The sequence below is a fragment of the Scyliorhinus canicula genome, chromosome 11 (genome assembly GCF_902713615.1).
Source record: "Scyliorhinus canicula chromosome 11, sScyCan1.1, whole genome shotgun sequence".
NCBI classification, from domain to species: domain Eukaryota; kingdom Metazoa; phylum Chordata; class Chondrichthyes; order Carcharhiniformes; family Scyliorhinidae; genus Scyliorhinus; species Scyliorhinus canicula.
The window spans coordinates 151429081-151451740 of NC_052156.1; the positions used below are offsets into that span (position 1 = coordinate 151429081).

The 22660-nt window shown below is 45.7% G+C and overlaps 1 protein-coding gene across 2 annotated transcripts in view; it reads left to right on the top strand.

The window, feature by feature from the left end:
- The first annotated feature begins 845 nt into the window (after nucleotides 1-845).
- smo (smoothened, frizzled class receptor) overlaps nucleotides 846-22660 on the top strand; it is a 32613-nt gene continuing 10798 nt past the window's right edge. The window contains exons 1-8 of one of the 2 annotated variants that reach the window (XM_038811748.1): nucleotides 846-1293; nucleotides 4617-4822; nucleotides 5286-5495; nucleotides 10047-10219; nucleotides 15204-15423; nucleotides 15901-16024; nucleotides 19917-20009; nucleotides 21037-21145. In XM_038811748.1, the coding sequence (XP_038667676.1) occupies nucleotides 1044-1293; nucleotides 4617-4822; nucleotides 5286-5495; nucleotides 10047-10219; nucleotides 15204-15423; nucleotides 15901-16024; nucleotides 19917-20009; nucleotides 21037-21145 (1385 nt within the window). In that variant the 5' untranslated portion in view covers nucleotides 846-1043. The remainder of the gene's footprint in view (nucleotides 1294-4616; nucleotides 4823-5285; nucleotides 5496-10046; nucleotides 10220-15203; nucleotides 15424-15900; nucleotides 16025-19916; nucleotides 20010-21036; nucleotides 21146-22660) is intronic. The other variant, XM_038811749.1, reaches the window with a different exon arrangement.

Here is a 22660-nt window from a genome sequence, read left to right on the forward strand (position 1 = left end):
GTGTGTGTGTGGGGGGGGGTTTGTGTGTGTGTGTATGGGGAATGGGGGGGAGGTGTGTGTGGGGGGGGGTTTGTGTATGTGTATGGGAGGTGGGTGTGTGTAGGGGGTTGTGTGTGTGTGTGTGTGGGGGGGGGGGTTGTGTGTGTGTGTATGGGGAATGGGGGGAGGTGTGTGGGTGGGGGGAGGGTCTGTTCACTGGCATGGGAAGGCAGGCTGGGGCCAGGAAAGGGGCACTCTCTCTGCATTGAGCTGTGAGCAGTGAGCTTTCACACAGGAAGGGTGGGTTCAGCTTATCCTTACTGTGCACCCCCCCCCCCCCCCCCCATCAATACAAACAGCTGGCGGTGAACCAGACACAAAGTGAGTTCAAAAAAAGTTTTTAAAATGTGAATGGAGCTGTAGAAATCTAGTGAATTGGAGATCCATCCCGTATTGGGAAAGTTACGAGGAGGGAAGTGGGAGTGAGGGGAAGGGGGGGGGGGGGGAGCTGGACTGGGTATCAAATTACAATCCCCTTTTTCCCTGTCACTTCTCCTGCCTGGAAAAGTGGGAGTGTGCAGGCAAATTCTTGGAGATCACGCACGTTCTTAGTAAATCCAATGGTTTGCATTTGTCCCCTTGGGCTTTGTGTTGTGACAGTGTTGAGGAGGGGGGTTGGGCAGAGGAGGGGGGGGATTGGGCAGAGGGAGAGGAGGGGGGGATTGGGCAGAGGAGGGGGGGGGATTGGGCAGAGGAGGGGGGGGGATTGGGCAGAGGAGGGGGGGGGGATTGGGCAGAGGGAGAGGAGGGGGGGATTGGGCAGAGGAGGGGGGGTCGGGCAGAGAATGGGGGGGGGGGGGTGCCACATCCCAGTTTGCAGCAGCGGAGTTTGCAATGAGTTGAAACTTTACTGACGCTGCAAACTGGGAGACGGACACATTTTAGTGGGGAGAAGAGAGGGAGAGAGGCCAGGAGCCAACTGTTTTCAGAGTGACGAGAAAGGAGGAGGAGGGGAGGGGGCTGGATTTCTTTAACTTTGGAACTGGAAGTCTGGACGAACCAAGATGTCTACCGGCTGCCAGTCTTTTGTTAAGGCGGCTGCAGCCTCTTTGCTTTTACTCGGGACCTGGCTGGAGCTGAGCGGCACCAACCACACATTTCCCCAGGATCGCTGCAAGAAAGTGTCGGACTGCGAGCCCCTGAGGTACAACACATGCATGGGCTCGGCTCTGCCTTACACCCACACCTCGCTGGCCCTGGCCGAAGACTCCAGCACCCAGGAGGAGGCTCACAACAATCTGGTCCTGTGGTCAGGTATTGCATTCAAACCCCTTGCGTTCCAAGAAACGCGCTCCCCCCTGGACCTTTTCGGTCCCAGAATTGCTTCTTCTCCCTCCCTCTCCACCCCCCCCCCCCCCCTTTAGTTTACAGCATGTTAGCGGAATGCAAAACTTCAGGAAAGCCGATGCCCTTCCAGCAAGATGGTCTCATGAGGGGAGAGAGAGAGATGGGTGGATTGGAGCTATACCTCTCAGTCAGTGTATGATGGCTTGGGTTGTGCATCAGTACTAAAGCCACAATAGGATTGGAGGCACAGTGAAGTCCTGAGGACCCCCCTCCCCCTCCCGGACAGTCTTCAGCTGCCAGGAATTCTGGATTTCCCTCCCTCCTCCCTCTGCTTCTTTAAAATTCCTTAATATTTGCCTCCTTTACCAAGTTTATGGCCACCTTTTAAAATATCTTCTTATGTGGCTTGGTGTCAAATCTACAATTAATTACACTCTAATGAAGTGCCCTGGATATTACAGTGCTAAAGGTACTGTACAAATAAAAACTCAAAGACGTTGTTTCACGCTGACTTTAGTTCAAGCCTGAGGCAGTATAACTCCAATCTTAAATTCATATGGCAAGCCCAAAGCACGGATGAGGGACATCCTACCGGCACATCAGGGTGGTATGGTCCCATGGCTGGGTGTTGTTTGTTTTATTGTCAATGAAATAGGCAGCATGGTGGCACAGTGGTTAGCACTGCTGCCTCACGGCGCCAAGGTCCCAGGTTCGATCCCGGCTCTGGGTCACTGTCCGTGTGGAGTTTGCACATTCTCCCCATGTTTGCGTGGGTTTTGCCCCCACAACCCAAAAGATGTGCAGGGTAGGTGGATTGACCACGCCAAATTGCCCCTTAATGGAAAAAATGAATTGGGTACTCTTAATTTAAAAAAAAAGTTAATGAAAGTCGATTCTAAATCTCTGCTCCCCGTTCATTCACAACTGCAGTTTGTATTTGCAAAGCACCGTTTAATATAGTCCAATAGCAAAGGAAAGTAATCCAATACTGAGCCAAAGGAGGTGATATGAGGGCAAATGGCTGACGTGTTGGTCTAAAAGGTGGGTGTTAAAGGAGGAAAGAGGGGCAGAGAAGTTTAGAGAGGGTATTCTAGAGCTTGGGGCCTAGACGACTGAAGGTTCAGCTGCCAAAGTTGTGGTAAAATAGTGGGGTACACACAGGATGTCAGAGTTGGAGTAATGCAGAGTTCTCAGTGGGACGTAACACTGAAGGAGGCTACGAGATTTTTTAAAAAGCATGAGACCGTGGAGGGATTTGAACACGAGAAAGAGGATTTTAAAATAGAGGCATTGGGTAACTTGGAGTCAATGTCAATGATGGCTGATTTGGACATGGTGTGACTTAGGACATGGCCAGCAAAGCTTTGGACAAGCTTAAGAGGTGGAATCCAGTTAAGAAAGTATTGGAATAGCGTCTGGAACTGACAAAGCCCTCCCTGAGGGTTTTAACAGCAAATTGCCAAGGCGAGGAACAGAGATACGATGGTCATGAAAGAGTTGGTCTTTGTGATGTAGAGGATTTGTAAAACTAGCTCAGGGTAAAATACAATACAATACACTTTTTAACTGTCCTTCCGAACAGTTTGGTTCAGAATGAAACAATGGCCCGATAAGGGGTAATGAGGACATGGACTTTGTGATGTGTCCGGGTGGTCGGTGGGGAGGAGGGTAGCAAAAGCAATAGTTTTGAACTTCTCAATGTTTAACTGAATTAAATTGCAGCGTTTCAAGAATTGAATGGCAGAGAGCCAGTCTTAGCAACATGGAAGCAGGAGAGATGGAGAGAGTTGGGGGTGAGGTAGAGCTGACTGTTGTCAGCATACATGTGGAACCCAATGCTATGTTTTTGGATGATGACATTGAGAGGAAATATTTAAGTGAGCAAGGGGAAAGGATCGAGGATAGAAACACTTCCATTTGTATGCCAACATTTACCATTTCAGGAAGTCTAAAGCATTTTACAGTCAATTAAATCATTTTTGAAATGTAGTCACTGTACCAATATGGTAAACATGGCAGCCAATTTGTGGGCAGCTTGGTTCCTGCAAGGTGATAACCTGATAATCTGTTGTACTGATGTTTGTTGAGGGTTAAATATTGGCCAGGACTCCAGAGAGAATTCCCCTACCCTTCTTGGAAATTGTGAGATGGGGGATTTTTGGGCCAACTGAGAGGGTACTTAGGGTCTCAGTTTAACTTCTTATCGGAAAGGCAATCTGCTGCATCATTACACTCGTCAATCCCGTCTAGAATTCTTGTTCACCACTATAGTGACCCCCTCAAAAACTTCAACTACATTAGTCAGACATGATTTACCCGTCACTACTTTGATCAACTCATACTTGTTCAAGTGCTTAAGAAGTCTTGTCCCAGAAAATATATTCCAATAACTTTCCCACAAGTAAATTACATAGACTTTTCAGCACAGAAAGGTGTTGTTTAGGGCAGCACGGTGGCGCAGTGGTTAGCACTGCTGCCTCATGGTGTCGAGGATCCGGGTTCGATCTCGGCCCTGGGTCACTGTCCGTGTGGAATTTGCACACTCTCCCCATGTCTCCCCCCAAAAAGATGTGCAGGGTAGGTGGATTGGCCACGTGAAATTTCTCCTTAAAAAAAATAAAAAGAAAGGGGTTGTTTACGACTAACTACTTTGTGGCGGTGTTTATATTCCACATGTATCTCCTCCCATTCCATCTGCATCATCTCAACCTCTCTGCATAACTTTCTGTTCCCTTTTCTCGCATGTAATTATCTAGTTTCCTTTTGAAAGTGACATTAAATTGGTAGGTCAGTAATTTTTCTTTTTCTTCCTCTCTCTGTTCTAAAGTAAAGGAGTGTCATTTACAATTTTCCAATCTAGAGGCACAATTCATAAAATTTGAGAGCTTTGCAAAATTATGACAAACACATCTTTTTATAGTCTAGAGTGGAAACCATCTGGACCTGAAGATTTGTCTTATCTTAAATCTTCTTCTTTTCTCCATCGGTTGCTTCATGGATCAGGTCAGAGATTTGAAGGTGGTGAATAATGTTAACAGTATTTTTAAAACTACCTCATGCAGAGCAGAGCAATAATTCCTTTTATTTTTCCAGAATATAATGAACATCCCAAATTCCTGACCGCATGGAGGGAAGGGGTTGCTCTGTAAAGCTCTTATTCAAATTCCCTAAATAAGTAGGAAGCTGGATAAACTTCCAGTTCCTGTGATCTTGCATCGTTGGTTATAAAATCTCTTCCCAGATGCTTTGCTAGAGGGTCTCATTCATCTCCTGCTATCCTTCTTTTCCAGGGCTGCGGAATGCTCCAGGCTGTTGGAGTGTGATTCAACAACTTCTGTGTGCTGTCTACATGCCAAAATGTGAAAATGGCAAAGTGGAACTGCCTGGTCAGGTGATGTGTCAGATCACAAGACGTCCCTGTGCTATTGTAGAGCGGGATAGAGGCTGGCCTGACTTCCTGAAGTGTTCAATTGACCGCTTTCCTGAAGGATGCCTGGTGAGTTTGGTGAACGTTGGATAAAGCAAAAAATAACCCATACAGGGGTTGTATTCCAGCACCCCCTAAGACTTCCTTGCTCATACTCCCTCCAAGTGGCTGCTCTTCATGTGTGAGCCATGAGACTTGTGTGAGCATCAAGAGATGACTCCATCTTGGGAAATGGGTGGGTGGAGGTAGCGATATCACACTGGGGCCTGATCCTATCCACACACAGGCACATTCTTTCTCCAATAGGAGTCACTGGAGGTCAAACTAATAGTACCTGAGTTTTAGAGATTGGATTGACAATGAGTTGGTTTGGTGAGCCAGATCTTGATAACAGGTTGCCAAGCTGCCATCTTGCCCACAGTTGGTATGAGAATACCAATGGGCGTGCCACCAGAGAGGATGGAAATACAGTTGGGGGGGGGGGGGGGGGAGAGAATTAACTGTATATTTGAAACTCTTGTCTTCCTTTCAGAATGAAGTTCAGAATATCAAGTTTAACAGCTCCGGCCGCTGCGAATCCCCGCTGGTGCGCACGGAGAATCCCAAAAGCTGGTACGAGGATGTGGAGGGATGTGGAATTCAGTGTCAGAACCCGCTCTTCACAGACAGCGAGCATGATGCCATGCATGTCTACATCGCCATTTTTGGTTCCATTGCCATTCTCTGCACATTCTTCACATTGGTAAGCAATGCCATGGCTGGCCTTTCATTGGCAATGACCACCGAAGCAGCCTGAGCCCATTGGCACCTTGTTACACAAAGGAAGAATGACGACCCTCCGCCAGTAAAGTAGAATTTCACAAACAAACAGGGGTAGATTGGGCAGTGTCCATGGAGCCTGATAACACCACTGGGAAGCTTGCTCCATTTTGAGAGTGGCCTGACTGTTGGAAAAATAGGTCCTGGTGTGGAGAGGGAGTCCAATAAGGAGGATCTCTGTATTCGTGTCAGGGAGCCCAGAGCTGACTCCTCGCCCCAGAAAAATAACTGTTAATAAAGTTTGTCATTTTCTTATGCCTTGGACTGCACTGTCAGATGAAACTGGACAGAGCCTACATGGCACACGTCCTGTCCAAGAGTGTCCTAAAATGGAAGTCACAACCCTACTTGGTTCCTCACTTTACAAATTTAAAGGCCTGACCATCCAAAATAGATGGGCATCCGTTATGCCCACCAGGGTGACCTTATCACCATGGGGTCAGTAGGCATGGGGTAGGAAGGTATTTTCTTTCCTGGGTTTTGGGATGCTAGCAGGCAAAGAGGCTGGGGACCTCCTCTGGGATGTGTTTTAGAGTGGGGCAGCGGAGAGAGACTATTTGACTTCTCCAGTACTGTCTGCATAGTTGGGGTTGTTTCAAAATAAAATTGTGTTCTTAGAAAAGAGATGATATTCAGCCGACTGAGTTCTGCAATAGGAATTGTAAAACACAGTGATTCCAAGGCAAAAATCCTAAATCAGAGTTCAAATGGACCCCTCAATTCAGAACCCAGCCTGGAACTCACTGTTGGATATCCATTCTTTTACTTACAAACCACGCAAACCCTTCAATAAGATTGCAGCCTGTAACTCTCTCTGGGTTACCTCCTCTACATAAAAATCCACCCAAAACCCTTTATTGGATTTCCACCTGTAACTCACTCCCAAGTATCTATTATTCAGAACTAAAAACAGAAAATGCTACTCTGAAATATTAATCCTGTTTCTGTCTCCCAGATGCTGACTGACCTGCTGAATATTCCCAACAGTTCCTGTTTTTAATCCATATTTCTAGCAGCCCTAGTATTTTGCTTTTGCACCCATTTTTCAGGATGGATTTGTTGAGTGTTAACATATTTGATAGATTTTTCGAGGAGGGGACTAGTTGTGTAGATGAGGGCAATGCAATTGATGTAATCTACATGGACTTCAGTAAGGCTTTTGACAAGACTGCTCAAGAGCCAATGGGGTCCAGGGCAATTTGGCAAATGGAACCAAAATTGGCTTAGTGGCAAGAGGCAGAGGCTGTTGGTCGATTGTTTTATTTTGACTGGAAGTTCGTGTCCAGTGGTGTACCACATGGATTGGTGCTGGGTCCCTTGCTGTTTGTAGTGTAAATTAATGATCTAGGTGGGTTGCTCCTGGATGTGGAAGGGGAGGGAAGAATTGGGGATATATACAAGTGGCTGGGGGAGCAGGTAGCTGAGGGGTGGTGAAGATCAAAGAGAAATGAGAAGAGTTGGGAGGGGAGATTAATTGGGGAGTATGGAGTGAGGCACTGCATAGGGTAAACGGGACCTCCTCATGTGCAAGGATGAGCCTGATACAGCTTACGATGGTGCACAGGGTGCATATGACTCAGGCGAGAATGAATGGGTTCTTTCAGGGGGTAGCAGATGAGTGTGAGAGGTGTGGGCGGGGGCCAGCGAATCACGCGCACATGTTTTGGGGTTGCGAAAAACTGGGAAGATTCTGGGCGGGAGTGTTTGCGGTCGCAGCCAGGGTAGTGGAGGAGGAGGTGGACCCGGACCCTTTGGTGGCGATATTTGGGGTTTCAGAGAAGCCGGAGCTCATGGAGAGGAGGAAGGCCGATGTCTTGGCCTTCGCCTCTCTGATTGCACAGTGGTGAATTTTGCTGGAGTGGCGATCGGCATCGCCACCGGGGGGTAGCGGCTTGGTTGGGTGACCTGTACGACTTCCTGCGATTAGAGAAGATAAAGTATGAGTTAAGGGGCTCTTCAGGGGGGGTTTGAGGAAAGGTGGGGGATGTTTGTGACCGTGTCTGAGGGGCTGTTCATCGTGGGGGATGAAAAAGAGGAAAAATCTGTACAGATTTTATAGTTGATTGTAGGGAAGCATGTTTCCCGGGGTGTTATTCGCTGTAACCTGTTTTGATACACATTTGTAATAAAATACCTTTAAAAAAAACTGATCTAGATGGGATTGCGGGGGTGGGGGGGTATGATCAAGTTCACAGATTACAAAATAAATTGCTGGTGTGGTCAATAGCAAAAGGGGTATATAGATGGGCTGGTCGGATGGGCAGAATGATGGCAAAAATACGAGAGGGACCTTGTGGTGCATGACCATCGGACCCCGAAGGCTGTAGGCAGGTGGATAAGGTGGTTAAGAAGGCCTATGGGATTCTTGCCTTTATTAACCAAGGCATTAATAAGAGTAGGGAAGTTATGCTGGAGCTGTATAAAACACTGGTTAGGCCCCAGCTGCAGTACTGTGTGCAGTTCTGGTCACCACACTATAGAAAGGAAGTGATTGCACTGGAGAGGGTGCAGAGGAGATTCACCAGGATGTTGCCGGTGCTGGAGCGTTTCAGCTATCTCGAGAGGTTGGATAGGCTGGGGTTGTTTTCTCTGGAGCAGAGGCTGTGACCTGATTGAGATGTATAAAATTATGAGGGACATAGATAGGGTGGATAGGAAGGTACTTTTCCCCTTAGTGGAGGGGTCAATAACTAGGGGGCATAGATTTAAGGTAATAGGAAGAAGGTTCAGAGGAGATGCGATGAAAATATTATTCACCCAGAGGGTGGTTGGAATCTGGAACTCAATGGCTGAAAGGGTGATAGTGGCGGGAACCCTCACCACGTTTAAGAAGTATTTAGATGAGCACTTGAAATATCATAGCATACAAGTCTATGGACCAAATTCTGGGAAATGGGATTAGAATAGTTAGGTGCTTGATAGTCGGCACAGACGTAATGGGCCAAAGGGCCTCTTTCCGTGCTGTAAACCCCGATGACTTTATGAGAGGTTCTGATGGAGCTGTATAAAATGCTTGTTTGGCCACAGCTAGAGTACTATGTGCAGTTCTGGGTCACCAAGGATGTGATTGCACGAGAAGTGGTGCAGAGATTCCCCAGGATGGAGCATTTCAGCTATGAAGAGAGGCTGGTTAGGGTGGATTGCTCTCCTTAGAGCTGAGAAGACAGAGGAGGGGTGTGATTGACGTATACAAAATTATGTAGGACATAGAAAGGGTAGATAGGAAGAAACCTTTCCCCCGAGTAGAGGGGTCAATAACTAGAGGGCATAGATTTAAACGGATTTGAGGGAAAACGTTTTCACCCAGTGGGTAACGGGAATCTGGAACTCGCTGCCTGAAAGGGTCGAAGAGGTGGGAACCCTCACAAGCATTTGAATGAGCATTTGAAACACCATACCATACAAGGCTATGGACCAAGTGCTGGAAAATGGGATTAGAATAGATAGGCACAGACACGATGGGCCAAAGGGCCTCTTTCTGTGCTCCATTTAGGAACTTTCAAGCGGTTATTGGATAGGCACATGGAGCACACCAGAATGACAGGGAGTGGGTTAGCTTGATCTTCGTTTCGGATAAAACTCGGCACAGCATCGAGGGCCGAAGGGCCTGTTCTGTGCTGTACTGTTCTATAACTCTATGCTCATTTACAGCAGGGCTGTACTGAAGTTTCTTCAAGTAAGCCTGCACAATAAGAGCTTGGTTCTGGTCAGGGTTTGTGCCCCACTTGAATTCACTCCAGTCTGTACATCACCGTGTGTAATGGTATTGAACAGGGCAGAGTGACATGTTTGACCTTTGAGCACATGGTATATTGGCTGTAAGAGTCCAAAATATTGGAGAATCTTGACTCAGTTCCAATTGGGAATGTGCCCATAGTGTACGATTACTCATTACTTGGCACAAATCAGAATGACGATAGTTCCATTTCTTACCCCTGCCATCCTTATTAGACTATGAGAATGTGGTGGTGGGATTAGAAGCTAAAGTAGAGTAGGAGGAGCTTCACTTTCTATCGAACCAGTGTTGTATCTAACGTTTTAAAAAATAAATTTAGAGTACCCAATTCATTTTTTCCAATTAAGGGGCAATTTAACGTGGCCAATCCACCCAATCAGCACATCTTTGGGTTGTGGGGCCGAAACCCACAAAAACACAGGGAGAATTGAACCTGGGACCTCGGCGCCATGAGGCGCAGTGAGTTAGCACTGCGCCACCGTGCTTCCCCTGCTGTATCTAACATGACTGGTCTACCCTGACATTCAAAGATGGTCCAGTTCCCAGCACCAGCATTCCCTCATTTTGAAGTCAATGAAGTAGCAATGTTGTTTTTCCATTTGACATTGCCGGTGTATTTATTTGCAAAGCATGTTGGTACCCTGTAGTGATTGAAGGAAGGGTTTTGTGTTGTTTGAGGCTTTGTTCTGAGCCTACCTCCTGGTATTTTATAATTAAACCTTGCTTCTTTGTTTTCAGGCCACATTTGTTGCTGACTGGAAGAACTCTAACCGTTACCCCGCTGTCATCTTGTTTTATGTAAATGCTTGTTTCTTCATTGGAAGCATCGGCTGGCTCGCGCAGTTCATGGATGGAGCACGGAAAGAGATTGTGTGCAAGGCCGACGGAACCATGCGACTTGGAGAGCCAACGTACGTTCATTTTACATTGTTTCTTTCCTTGTGTGTGGCTCTCTTGAAAGTGATTTTAGTCTTTCTGTGGTTTTTTTCATCAGTCTTGCTTCCACGTTCCCTTCGTAAAGGATGGATCCGTAGTAGAACTGAGAGACTATAAGTGTCAAAGGGTGGGGTTCTATTCTCTGAAAAAGAAGAGGCTGAGGGGTGACCTATCAAGGTTTTAGAATTATGAAACTGTTTGATAGGGTAGACATAGAGAAGATATTTCCATATGTCTGAGAGTCTAAAACTAGGAGCCATGTGGAGAAAATAGTCACTAGTAAATCCAACTGGAAATTCAAGAGCAATGTCTTTCCTTAGAAAGTGCTTAGAAGATGGAATTCACTGCCACAAGGATTAGTTGACGTGAATAACATTTGATGCATTTATAGGGAAACTCAATAAACATATGAGGGAGAAAGGAATGGAAGGTTATGCTGATAGGGTTAGATGAGGTTTGGTGAGGGTAGCAGGGTGGCGCAGTGGGTTAGCCCTGCTGCCTCGCGGTGCCGAGGTCCCAGGTTCGATCCCAGCTCTGGGTCACTGTCCGTGTGGAGTTTGCACGTTCTCCCCGTGTTTGCGTGGGTTTCGCCCCCACAACCCAAAAATGTGCAGGGTAGGTGGACTGGCCACGCTAAATTGCCCTTTGGAAAAAAATAATTGGATACTCCAAAGTTATAATAAAAAAATGATGAGGTTTGGTGGGAGGAGGTTCATGTGGAACATATATACTGGTAAATGGCCTGTCTTTATGCTGAAAATACTATGTTATCCTACTGCAAACCAATTAGTGGTTGCCATACAGTCAGCTGCAAGGTTAGTATCTAACGGGTTATATTCTAGAAGAGACGACAGCTCCGTAAAAGTTGCAGGTGAAGATGAGAATAGAAAGATTGCTGCTCATGGTTTATGACATTACTTAGGACCCCTGGAAGAGACATGTACTGTTGAAAATACGAGTTTTAGCAATTGATGGACACAGACAAACACAAAATCTATGAACAGAGAGCTCCAGCCATTCATTTCACCTGAAAGGAAATTTTCTTGTCGCTCAGACTGAAGCAATCTCATTGTTTGTGGCCTTTAGGTCTCATTGGGTGAGAGACAGTAACAATGGGAGTGATAAATATCTCAACAGACCTGATACACAATGAGTGTCCCAAACTCAGTAAAAGGTTATGGTTTGTATATAGGGTTGTCATCTCTGGTTGGATGTATTCGGTGAGATTTCATCACCGTATCTCCAAATGATTTAAGTCCTGCATAACTAACTTCTTTACAATATTCCTATAATAAGATATGTCCAAAGAATATGAAAAAAAATCAGTTTTTTTTTGCGTTGCTATGATTTGCCTCCTGCATTCCTCATAGCTGTGTCCAAGAAAATCATTTCTGTTGAGCAATCCTGGAGGATTGGCAGCCCGTTCCTGTAACAAAAACAAATAATTTGTGTTAGATATTCCTGATATTCTGGCATAACAACAGTGACTATACTTCAAAGGTACTTTGGTACATTCTGATATTGTCAGTGACTGTGGAAGATAAATACAAGGGCACGATTCTCCAGAAAGATTTATTTCTTTTCAAAATAAATTTAGAGTACCCAATTCATTTTTTCCAATCTAGGGCAATTTAGCGTGGCCAGTCCACCTACCCTGCACATCTTTGGGTTGTGGGGGCAAAACCCACACAAACACGGGGAGAATGTGCAAACTCCACACGGACAGTGACCCAGAGCCGGGATCGAACCTGGGACCTCGGCGCCGTGAGGCTGCAGTGCTAACCACTGCATACCGTGCTGCCCATACCAGAAAGATTTCTAAGTGTGGTAGTGAGCGGGAACTTGCCGCAAGCTTCTCGTCGCTCGGCCCAGCGAGGCCGGCGACGCTGTTCAACATTAATTGGCCCACTTAACGAGGCCCCACAGGCTTCTTGCCGCAAATTAAGGTTCACCCGCTGATTCGCTGGCACCGCGCTCGCCAGCCCCCCGCTAACGAGGTCAAGCAGCACTTAAGCTGCACTTGCTCAGCCAACACCAGCCAACTCACAGCAATGGTGCCCGGAGACTGGCTCCAAGATTCAGCAATGCAGATTTGGGGAGGCTGTTAGATGCAGTGGAGGCCGGCAAGGATGTCCTGTTCCCCCGACTGACCCGGAGGGTCAGCCACAGGGCAGCCAATGCTGCCTGGGATGAGGTGGTGGTGGCCGGGAGCGTGACCAGGATGATTGGCCGGAAAAAGGTTAAGGATCTATACCGGGCAGCACGGGTGAGTAGAGAACAATGCCTCCCCCCTCCCCCCCCCCCCTCAAAGACCTATCCGCCCCCATGCGATCATCCACTCCCCAACTCTCCATGCGACCACAACCCTCCCTCCACTCCCCCTCTTCCTTCAACTCCACCAACCCTTCCTTCCCACCCACCTCCCACCACTGTGAACCATGCGTGTGGCTAAGGATGCCATCTCTCTGTTTGGCGGTAATGTGCCGGACATAAGAATCCTCACCTCCTTCGAGGAGCGGGCCCTGGAGGGGAAAGGGGTGGACGAGGACAGAGCAGTCACCAATGTGGAGGCTGGCAAATGCCACAGAGATGAGGAACCACTGGGCCCCACCCGGAGGACCTGTCAAACGTGAGTTGTTATTGCCTTATTGACCCCCAAATGGGTTGACATGATCTAGGGGTTGGCATGGTGGTGCCATGCGTGGGGTCCTCTCATCCCCAGCCGAGGGTACCCCCCCCACCCCCCAAAGCCCTGGGTGGCAGGCCCAGAGCCCCTGTGTCTCTTTGCTTGTGAGCAAAGATGGCTACTCATATCCTCGCCTCCCCCCAGAAGCCCTTCTGCCAGGTTCACGTTTTTCAGAAGGAGTACTAATCGGCGCCAGTATCACCACTTGCTGGGGAGGCCGCTGAATCATGGGAGGCCGTTGGATATGGGATGGCTCACGTAATTGTGCAACGAGATCCTGATTTTGCCTTTGGGAGCGGGCCGGCTGCATCCCAAACTGGCACGTGGCACGGTTCTCGTTTTTAGCGCCTCCCGCTCTTTACCGGCCTCGTTCCGCTTAAGCAAGAGTGCATCAAGGCCGATGAATTGCACCCCAATCTTTTTTTCCTGTAACCCAGTCACAATACACAAGGGCTATTGTATTGGTAACTAACTGCGTTCAGAACCAATGTCTGGACTTAACGTCACACAGATATCATAAGTCACTTTGTTTCATCATTCCTTTGGTTTGAGGATGGGAAACCCGAGCCATGTAATTTGTACACCTGCAGCTGAGCCACTTGTTCAGTCATATGCACAATTGGCAACTACTCTTCAATTTAATCAAATGTTATTCAAACTTTCAAAGACATTTTTTTCCCTTAAATTCAGAATTTCCAATTATTTCTTTTCACAATTAAGGGGCAATTTAGTGTGGCCAATCCACCTACCCTGCACATCTTTTGGGTTGTGGGGGTGAGACCCACGCAGACATAGGGAGAATGTGGAAACTCCACACAGACAGTGACCCAGGGCCGGGATCGAACCCTGGGACCTTGGCGCCGTGAGGCAGTAGTGCTTTACAACAAAATTAAAGGCATGGATCTTCCAGGGGGTGGGGAGGGGAGAGGTTGATGGGGAGCTGGAGGGTTTGTGGAGGATGGGAGTGCAGTTCCACAGTTACCCAGGAACTAGACTAAGATTTAATCTACCATTTCCTGGATAACTATTGAGGTAAATTCAACAGAACCTTGCAGTGGAATTGCCCATTGGAAGCTCAAACTATCCAGGCAGTTCCCATGGGATCACAACGTCGAGGTGTCCGCAGAGCCCTGATGCGTATTCTTGGGTCATGCATCTGGTCGTTGACAATCTGGGGACCGGAAAATCTGGGCCTTGTAACTTTTTCAGGAATATTTATGTGGTGGACTGTTTCATTTGGGAGGGAGGAAAATTTGAAAGGAAACTAGTCAGGCCAGACAGTCCTAGAATCGTTAAGAATATGAGAAAAGAACAACTGTTTATAAAAAAGAATTTAAGCATAAGGGGTCATAGCTGCAAGTTTTCCTCCAAATCACTCACCATCCTGACTTGGAACAATGTCACCGTTTCTTCACTGTCGCTGGGTAAAAATCCTGGAACTCCCTCCCTAACAGCACTGTGGGTGTACCTACATCACATGGACTGCTATGGTTCAAGGTGAGATGGTGGGCAATAAAAATACTGGCCTAGCCAGCACATTCCGTGAAAATAACTTTTGAAAAGCGTGGACAAATTCTCTGGCTGTTGTTCCTTCTGGTGTTGGGATAGCTCGACAGAGTCCAGGAATCAAAGCAGAACCATTTTGGTCTGTACAGGGATCAGTAAGACACCAGGCATCTGGAGAATGTCCCCTACCCTAGGTTTGAGAAACAGTGTCACCTCTGAGTCAGATGGATAAGTCTCACTCCAGACGCTTGTACACGTATTATAGGCTGACACACTCATTGCAATACTGAGGGAGTGCTGCCCTGTCTGAGGTGCAATCTTTCTGTTGAGACATTAAGATGAGACCTCATCTACCCTCTTGGGTGAATATAAAAGATCCCAATTTCAAAGAGAAACAGGAAATCTTCCCTGATGTCCTAGCCTACCTGATGCTCAAGCCTTATTCTTCAACCATCATCTTTGTAACTAAATTCATATTACTGTTTGTGGGAGCTCACTCTTTTTGTAAAATTGGCTATTACATTTCCTATTTCATAACAGTGACTAAACATCGAATACATTTAATTGGCCGTTAAGTGTTTAGGGGTGCCGGAGGTCTTGAAGCGAGCTATATAAATGCAATTTTTTTTTCTTTATACTTAGAAAAACATACACCATGGTTTGAAGTGATTTTGTTTAAGTACATTGCAGGTTTCCTGATGCAAGAGTCATACAGTGGCCGTGTACAGATAGAAAGATCACACTCCGAACTGCTGTTTCTCCCACAGGTCCAATGAAACGCTCTCCTGCGTTATAATATTCGTTATCGTCTACTACTCTCTCATGTCTGGGGTGATCTGGTTTGTGATGCTGACTTATGCCTGGCACATGTCATTCAAGGCTCTGGGCACCACCTATCAGCCTCTCTCTGGCAAGACGTCCTACTTCCACCTTGTCACCTGGTCGATCCCATTTATACTGACAGTCGTCATATTGGCTTTGGCTCAGGTAATCCATATTGTGCTGTCCGGAAACTGGGAGGTTTTCAATGGGATGGGCAGAAGGACAATAGTGACTGGAATCTGGGATGGAAAATGTGAATTAGCCGCTGTTTTTTTAATTTTGGGAGAACAGGTAATGAGGGTCAGGGAGATGATGGGTATTGAAATAAGATTTGGAAGACACATCAGATTTAGAATGGTGGCAGAGTTCAGAATGGTAGCCGAGGGGAGAATTGTGTTAACTTCATGACTGGGTCAGTAGATGATTGATTTAGGGTGAGGATGCTACTGAGTTATTGATTAAAATTACGAGTGACTAGCTAATCCTAGTATATAAAGTAAAAAAAGCTTTCTCTGGCTTAGTATTTTGCTTGTTTAACATGTATCATACTTATTCTGATCCTTAATGTGTGCGTGATCCACATCTTCCGGTGAAACATTTCCATTGGGATGATCATGGCACTATGATTATTTTGTTCCAAAGGTGGATGGAGACTCCGTGAGTGGGATCTGCTTTGTTGGATATAAGAATTATCACTTCCGGGCAGGGTTTGTCCTGGCTCCAATCGGACTGGTTCTGCTGGTTGGTGGCTATTTCCTTATAAGGGGTAGGTAGCATTGACTTCTTATTGTGTGAATGACAATGTCAGACTCTGCAGTACCAGTCTGTGATACTTTTGTGTGTTTTAGTCAGTGTGGTTTGGACATCTGCAGTGTAGCAGTAATCGATGCAGTGTCTGTTCGCAGCCAGATTTCTCTCCCTTAAATTGGCTCCCAATTTTGGTTTGTGGTGACTGCCCCTCTGATTATCATCCAACTCCATCATGGGGTGGGGTCCAACACTGGCACAATTGGAATCAGCCGTGACCATATGTGCAGTTGCCCTTATAAGCGTCAGGTATATGGTCCCTCATGGCAAATTTGAATTGTAGTGCACTGAATCCGAGAGTTTCAAGGCAAAGATTCACATTAGACAATTTTCCAATTTCCCAGCCTCTTCCCTCAGCATTACCTCTTGTGGCTGTCCTTGCCACTCACATATTGTAAATTGTTGTGGGAGAGGTGTTTTCAGAACCCCAAAATGTATCATGGAGTTCAACCAACCCCCACCTTTAATGGATTGTTGCTTTTGAAGCACACGGCTTGTTCCCCAGGTGTAGTATTACAATTATGGACACGTGGTTTTGAAAACAAAACAATGTTTATTCCACGAACTCAAATTAACCTTTTAAATAAACATTGGATCTCTTAACACCCCTTACTTCAAAGATAACCCCGAAAATAATACACTACCCAATCCTGCAAACTGTTCCTTTACACGTGCAAAAGACTTGACAAATCCTTCAAACAGAAGCACATTAGATTTATATTCAATACTGAGACCTTTTTACAATTCCGATTTCACCAAAGGATTAAGAGATAGTTCTTCATGGAAGAGATCACCAGCAATGCAGCTCACAAGCTTTCTTCAAACTGAAACTAAAACTCCCAAAAAGCAGAAGTGAACTCAGCTCCCCCCCCCCCCCCCCCCCCCCCCCCCGCCCCCGTGACATCACTTCAGTAATATGATCAGCTTTATTTCTTAACGGTACATTTCTTAAACATTCAATTCTCAAAGGCACTCTCACATGACAAAATAAAAGTAAATTCACCATAGCCTCAACCAGAGTTCCAGTTCCCCATACAGGCTGCTTTCCCCTTATGAGGAGGAGAGCTGACTGGTGATGATTTATTTAATTTATTTTAAAAATAAATTTAGAGTACCCAATTATTTTTTCCAATTAAGGGGCAATTTAGCGTGGCCAATCCACCTAGCCTGCACATTTTTGGGTTGTGGGGGTGAGGCCCACGAAGACACGGGGAGAATGTGCAAACTCCACACATACAGTGACCCGGGGCCAGGATCAAACCCGGGTCCTTGGTGCTCTGAGGCAGCAGTGCTACCCACTCCGCTACCATGCCACCCAGACTGGTGATGATTTAACCTGAGGATCATTACACCTCAGGCGAAGGACAAGGTTGAGAATAACCTTGGGTGGTACGGTAATAAAAATGAACCCCTGCTGTTGGCCGTGTTCTGCAACACGAACCATTTGTCCTGTCAACTGAGCTAAACCAGCCCCCTCACATATTGTTACAGAACTGCAGAGATTCATCTTACAATCTGACTCATTGAACCATGGTGGGACGGTGGGTTAGCCCTGCTGCCTCACTGCACCGATGTCCCAGGTTGGATCCCGGCTCTGGGTCACTGTTCGTGTGGAGTTTGCACATTCTCCCCGTGTTTGCGTGGGTTTCGTCCCCACAACCCAAAGATGTGCAGGCTGTGGATTGGCCGCGCTAAATTGCTCCTCAATTGGAAAATATTAATTGGGTACACAAAATTTATATTTAAAAAAAAAAGAAAAAAGAGGATTCAGAGCAGTTTAGAATTCAGCAAAGAAGGGCCAAGGGCTGATTAAGAAGGGAAAAATAGAATACGAAAGTAAGCTCGCAGGGAACATAAAAAACTGACTGTAAAAGTTTCTATAAGTAGGTGAAGAGAAAGAGATTTGTGAAGATAAATGTAGGTCCCTTACAGTCAGAATCAGGGGTATATATAATAGGAGAGAAAGAAATGGTGTACAACTAAATCCATACTTTGGTTCCGTCTTCAAAATGAGGACACAAATAAGACACCAGAAATGTTGGGTAACGCAGGGTTTAATGAGAGGGAGGAACTGAAGGAGATGAATATTAGTAGAGAAATGGTGCTGGGAAAATTGATGGGATTGAAGGCAGATGAATCCCCAGGGGCTGAACATCTACATCCCAGTGTACTTAATGAAGTGGCTCTAAAATTAGTGGATGCATTGGTGGTCATCTTCCAGGATCCTATAGACTCTGGAACAGTTCCTGCAGAATGGAGGGTAGCTAATGTATCTCCACTATTTAAAAAGGGAGGTAAAGAGAAAACAAGGAATTATAGACCAGTAGCCTGATTCTAGAATCCATTATCAAAGATTTTATAGCAGAGTATTTACAAAACAATAGCAAGATTGGACAGAGTCAGCTTAGATTTATGAAGAGGAAATCATGCTTGACAAATCTAACGATTTGGGCGGCACGGCAGCACAGTGGTTAGCACAATTGCTTCACAGCTCCATGGTCCCAGGTTCGATTCCCGACTTGGGTCACTGTGTGGAGTCTGCACGTTCTCTCCTGTCTGTGTGGGTTTCCTCCGGGTGCTCCGGTTTCCTCCCGCAAGTCCTGAAAGATGCGCTGTTAGGTAATTTTGATATTCTGAATTCTCCCTCTGTACCCAAACAGGCGCCAGAGTGTGGTGACTAGGGACTTTCACAGTAACTTCATGGCAGTGTTAATGTATGCCTACTTGTGACAATAAAGATTATTATTATTACAGGAATCCTTCGAGAATGTATCTATTAGAGTTGATGAGGGGAAGCCAGTGGATGAGGTTTATTTAGACTTTCAGAAGGCTTTTGACAAAATCTCACATAAAAGATTAGAATGGAAAATTAAATCGCATAGCATTAGAGGTATTGTATTGAGATGGATAGAAAACTGGTTGGCAGACAGGAAACAAGGAGTAGGAATTAACGGGTCTTTTTCAAATTGGCAGCCAATGACCAGTGAGGTACCGCAGGGATTGGTGCTGGGACCCCAGCTATTCATAACACATATTAATGATTTAGATGAAGGAACAAAATGTAATATCTCCAAATTTGCAGATGACACCAAGTTGTGTGGGAGGGTGAGCTGTGAGGAGGATGCAGAGATCAGTCGGGATGATTTGGACAAGTTGAGTGAGTTGGCAAATTAAATGCAGGTGCAATTATAATTTGGAGAAATGCAAGGTTATCCAATTTGGTAGCAAAAATGAGACGGCAGACTATTGTCTGAATGGCCATAAATTAGGAGGGGAATGTGCAATGGGACCTGGGTGTCCTCGTACATCAGTCACTGAAGGGAAGAATGCAGGTACAGCAGGCGGTAAAGAAGGCAAATGGTATGCTGGCCTTCAGTACAGGAGCAGGGGTGTTTTGCTGCAATTATACAGGGCCTTGGTGAGGCCACACTTGGAATATTGTGTGCAGTTTTGCTCTCCTTATTTGAGGAAGGATGTTCTTGCTATAGAGGAAGTGCAGCAAAGGTTTACCAGACTGATTCTTGGGATGGACGTATGAGGAGAGATTGAGTCAGTTAGGATTATATTTGCTGGAGTTCAGAAGAATGAGAGGGGATCTCATAGAAACCTATAAAATTCTAGCAGGACTAGACAGGGTAGATGCAGGAAGGATGTTCCCAATGGCAGGTGTATGCAGAACTAGAGGGCCATAGTCTGAGGATACGGAGTAGACCATTTAGGACAGAGATGACAGAACAATGTCTTCGACCAGAGAGTGAGCCTGTTTTTGATTTCCAGTTTCTAGTCATTGTAGTTTTCTTCTATTTTTAACATTGCGGACACATTTCAGTTGCTTGTTGTTTCTTTTACAGGTGTCATGACCCTGTTTTCAATTAAAAGTAACCACCCTGGGCTCCTGAGTGAGAAAGCAGCCAGTAAAATCAATGAAACAATGCTGCGTCTGGGTAAGGAACCTGGCAGGATAAGAACTCGCCTCTTTATGTTCAAAAACAGCTTCAGTTCTCTGCTGTGTAACTCGAGTTGGCAATTCAGGATGTGACGATAAGTTTGTCAACTCTCCAGGGATTAAAGATGAATCTGCAGCACAATGCTGGGAACAAAACCGCGATGGCGCAAACAGAAGGACATTAAAATATATATTTTTAAAATCTTTTTTGAACATTTTAATTTTTTAATTGTAAAAAAAATATGGGAAATGGAAAGGAAAGGCTGCTTAACTGGCAAATCAATCACTGGTTGATCAAATTAGTGCATGGAGAGTTTATTTGCTTTCCAGTCACCCATGGGGAAGCAATGGAGGATGGACCAATGGCAGCATTGTGGGGCTGAGGTCATGTGATGAAACCACTCGGAATATATCCAAACCAGAGTGGGAACCCTGTGTGATTACCGAGAAGCAACTGGTCCAGGATGTTACTTGATGAATGTTTGGTTGTGATTTTATTTGGAATGGCGTGAATGCATGTTTGTAGGATCCTTCCACAGAAGTTGGGTAGAAGCCATGCTCTGGAGTGTATGTGTGGCCTAACCTTCCTCCCTTTTCGTTTGTCCTATTTAGACCCAGAAATTAAAATGAAAGAAAACAAGGTTAAACCTCTTTATCATTTTCTGTTTCTCCAACTACATAATTGCAGATAGGGGGGAGGAATTTGGGATGACTAACTCTGTGGAAGAAACTGTGCTTCATTGCCATGGAATTAGGATCAGCTGCTCCTATCTTGTCAGTGTGCACGTGTGTCTGTGCGTGTGTGTGAGCGCGTGTTTGTATACAGCTGGTTTAGCTCAGTGGGCTAGACAGCTGGTTTGTGATGCAGAACAAGGCCATCAGCGTGGGTTCAATTCCCGTACCAGCTTACCCGAACAGGCGAATGTGGCGACTAGGGGCTTTTCACAGTAACTTCATACTGGTGACAATGAAATGTTATTATTATTATTGTGTGTCATTTTAATGGTTTGAGTTTTCTTTTTCAGGCATTTTCGGATTCCTAGCATTTGGTTTTGTCTTCATCACATTTGGCTGCCATTTTTATGACTTCTTTAACCAGGCTGACTGGGAGAGGAGTTTCCGTGACTATGTTCTGTAAGTGACCGTGGCTCTTTCAGCATGTTCCAGGCTCTAGAGTAGAATATGTTAGCTTTCGGGCTATCTATTCAGTGAAGACCTACAGTAAAATTCTAGAAGTCTGGAATTTCCAAATCCTGTTCAGTTTAACCAAGCTCCTGAGGTTATCTTTAGGTCGCCATATTGGACATACTTTCCAGTATCCCTTGCAACCTCCTCCTCCCCATGAAAATCAGCAATTGGATATAAAATAGAGGACAGATTGAATGCAGACACAATATAAATGAGGAGTTTGTGAAGCATCATTCAATTCTTAGATCTGGGTTTGAATCCAGTTTAGCGCAAAGGTTCGTTCTGTGAACAAAAAAGAAGACTTGAATTTATACAGCCCTTTTCATGACTGCAGGCCATCTCAGAGTGCTTTACAGTATGTTAAGAGTGTCGTCACTGTTGAAAAGTAGGAAATGCAGCAGTCCATTTTGCACACAGCAAAAACAACAATGTAATAATGACCAGGTAATCTGCTTTTACGGCAAGGTTTTTTGTATAAATTTAGATTACACAATTTTTTACAATTAAGGGGGAATTTAGCGTGGCCAATCCACCTACCCTGCACATCATTGTGTTGTGGGGGCGAAACCCACGCAAACACGGGGAGAATGTGCAAACTCCACACGGACAGTGACCCAGAGCCGGGATCGAACCTGGGACCATTGGCGCCGTGAGGCAGCAGGGCTAACCCACTGCGCCACCGAGCTGCCCATTTTTACTGCAATGTTGATTGAGGGATAACTAACCACCAGGAAACCAGGATTAACTCCCCAGCCCGTCTTTGAAATAGTGCCATGGAGACAGTGCTGTGCTTGCTGGAGAGAAATATCAGATTGACAAAAGAAGGCAGAGTGACCCAGAAAATGATTCTGGACCGCCTATTTTTGAATTTGTATATAATTTATACATCAGGTGTCAGACTTGGCTTAGTGATAAGCATTGTTTCCTCTGTGATAGAAGTGTGTGTGTTGAAGCTCACTCCAGAGTCTTGAGCACATAATCTCAGCTCACACTCCAGGGCAGTACTGAAGGAATTCTGCACCTTTGGAGCTGCCACCTTTTGGATGAGTTGTTAAATTGAGGCCCAAACTATCCTCCCAGGCAGGTGAAAAGATCCCACAGTACTAATTGATGGAGAGGAGATTTCTCTCCAACACCCTGAACAACATTGTATCCCTCAACCAACATCACAAAGGAACAGATAGTTATTTGACTGTGAGATCCCTAAGCTGTGCTTCACTCCATTGTAATAGTATTATGTTGACTGGAAAGCACCTTGGGACATAAGAGGTCATGAAAAGAGCTCAATAAATGCAAAATCTTTCCATATATTCAACATTAATTCTCAGCCTGACACAAGGAAGTCACCATGCAGAATGGGATAGGATGTGCCATGAGTCAGGAATAGGCGATAGTTTGCTTTATTACCAGGTATGGATGCATTGGGATATTGGTCATACCAGGGTACCTCGTAATATATTT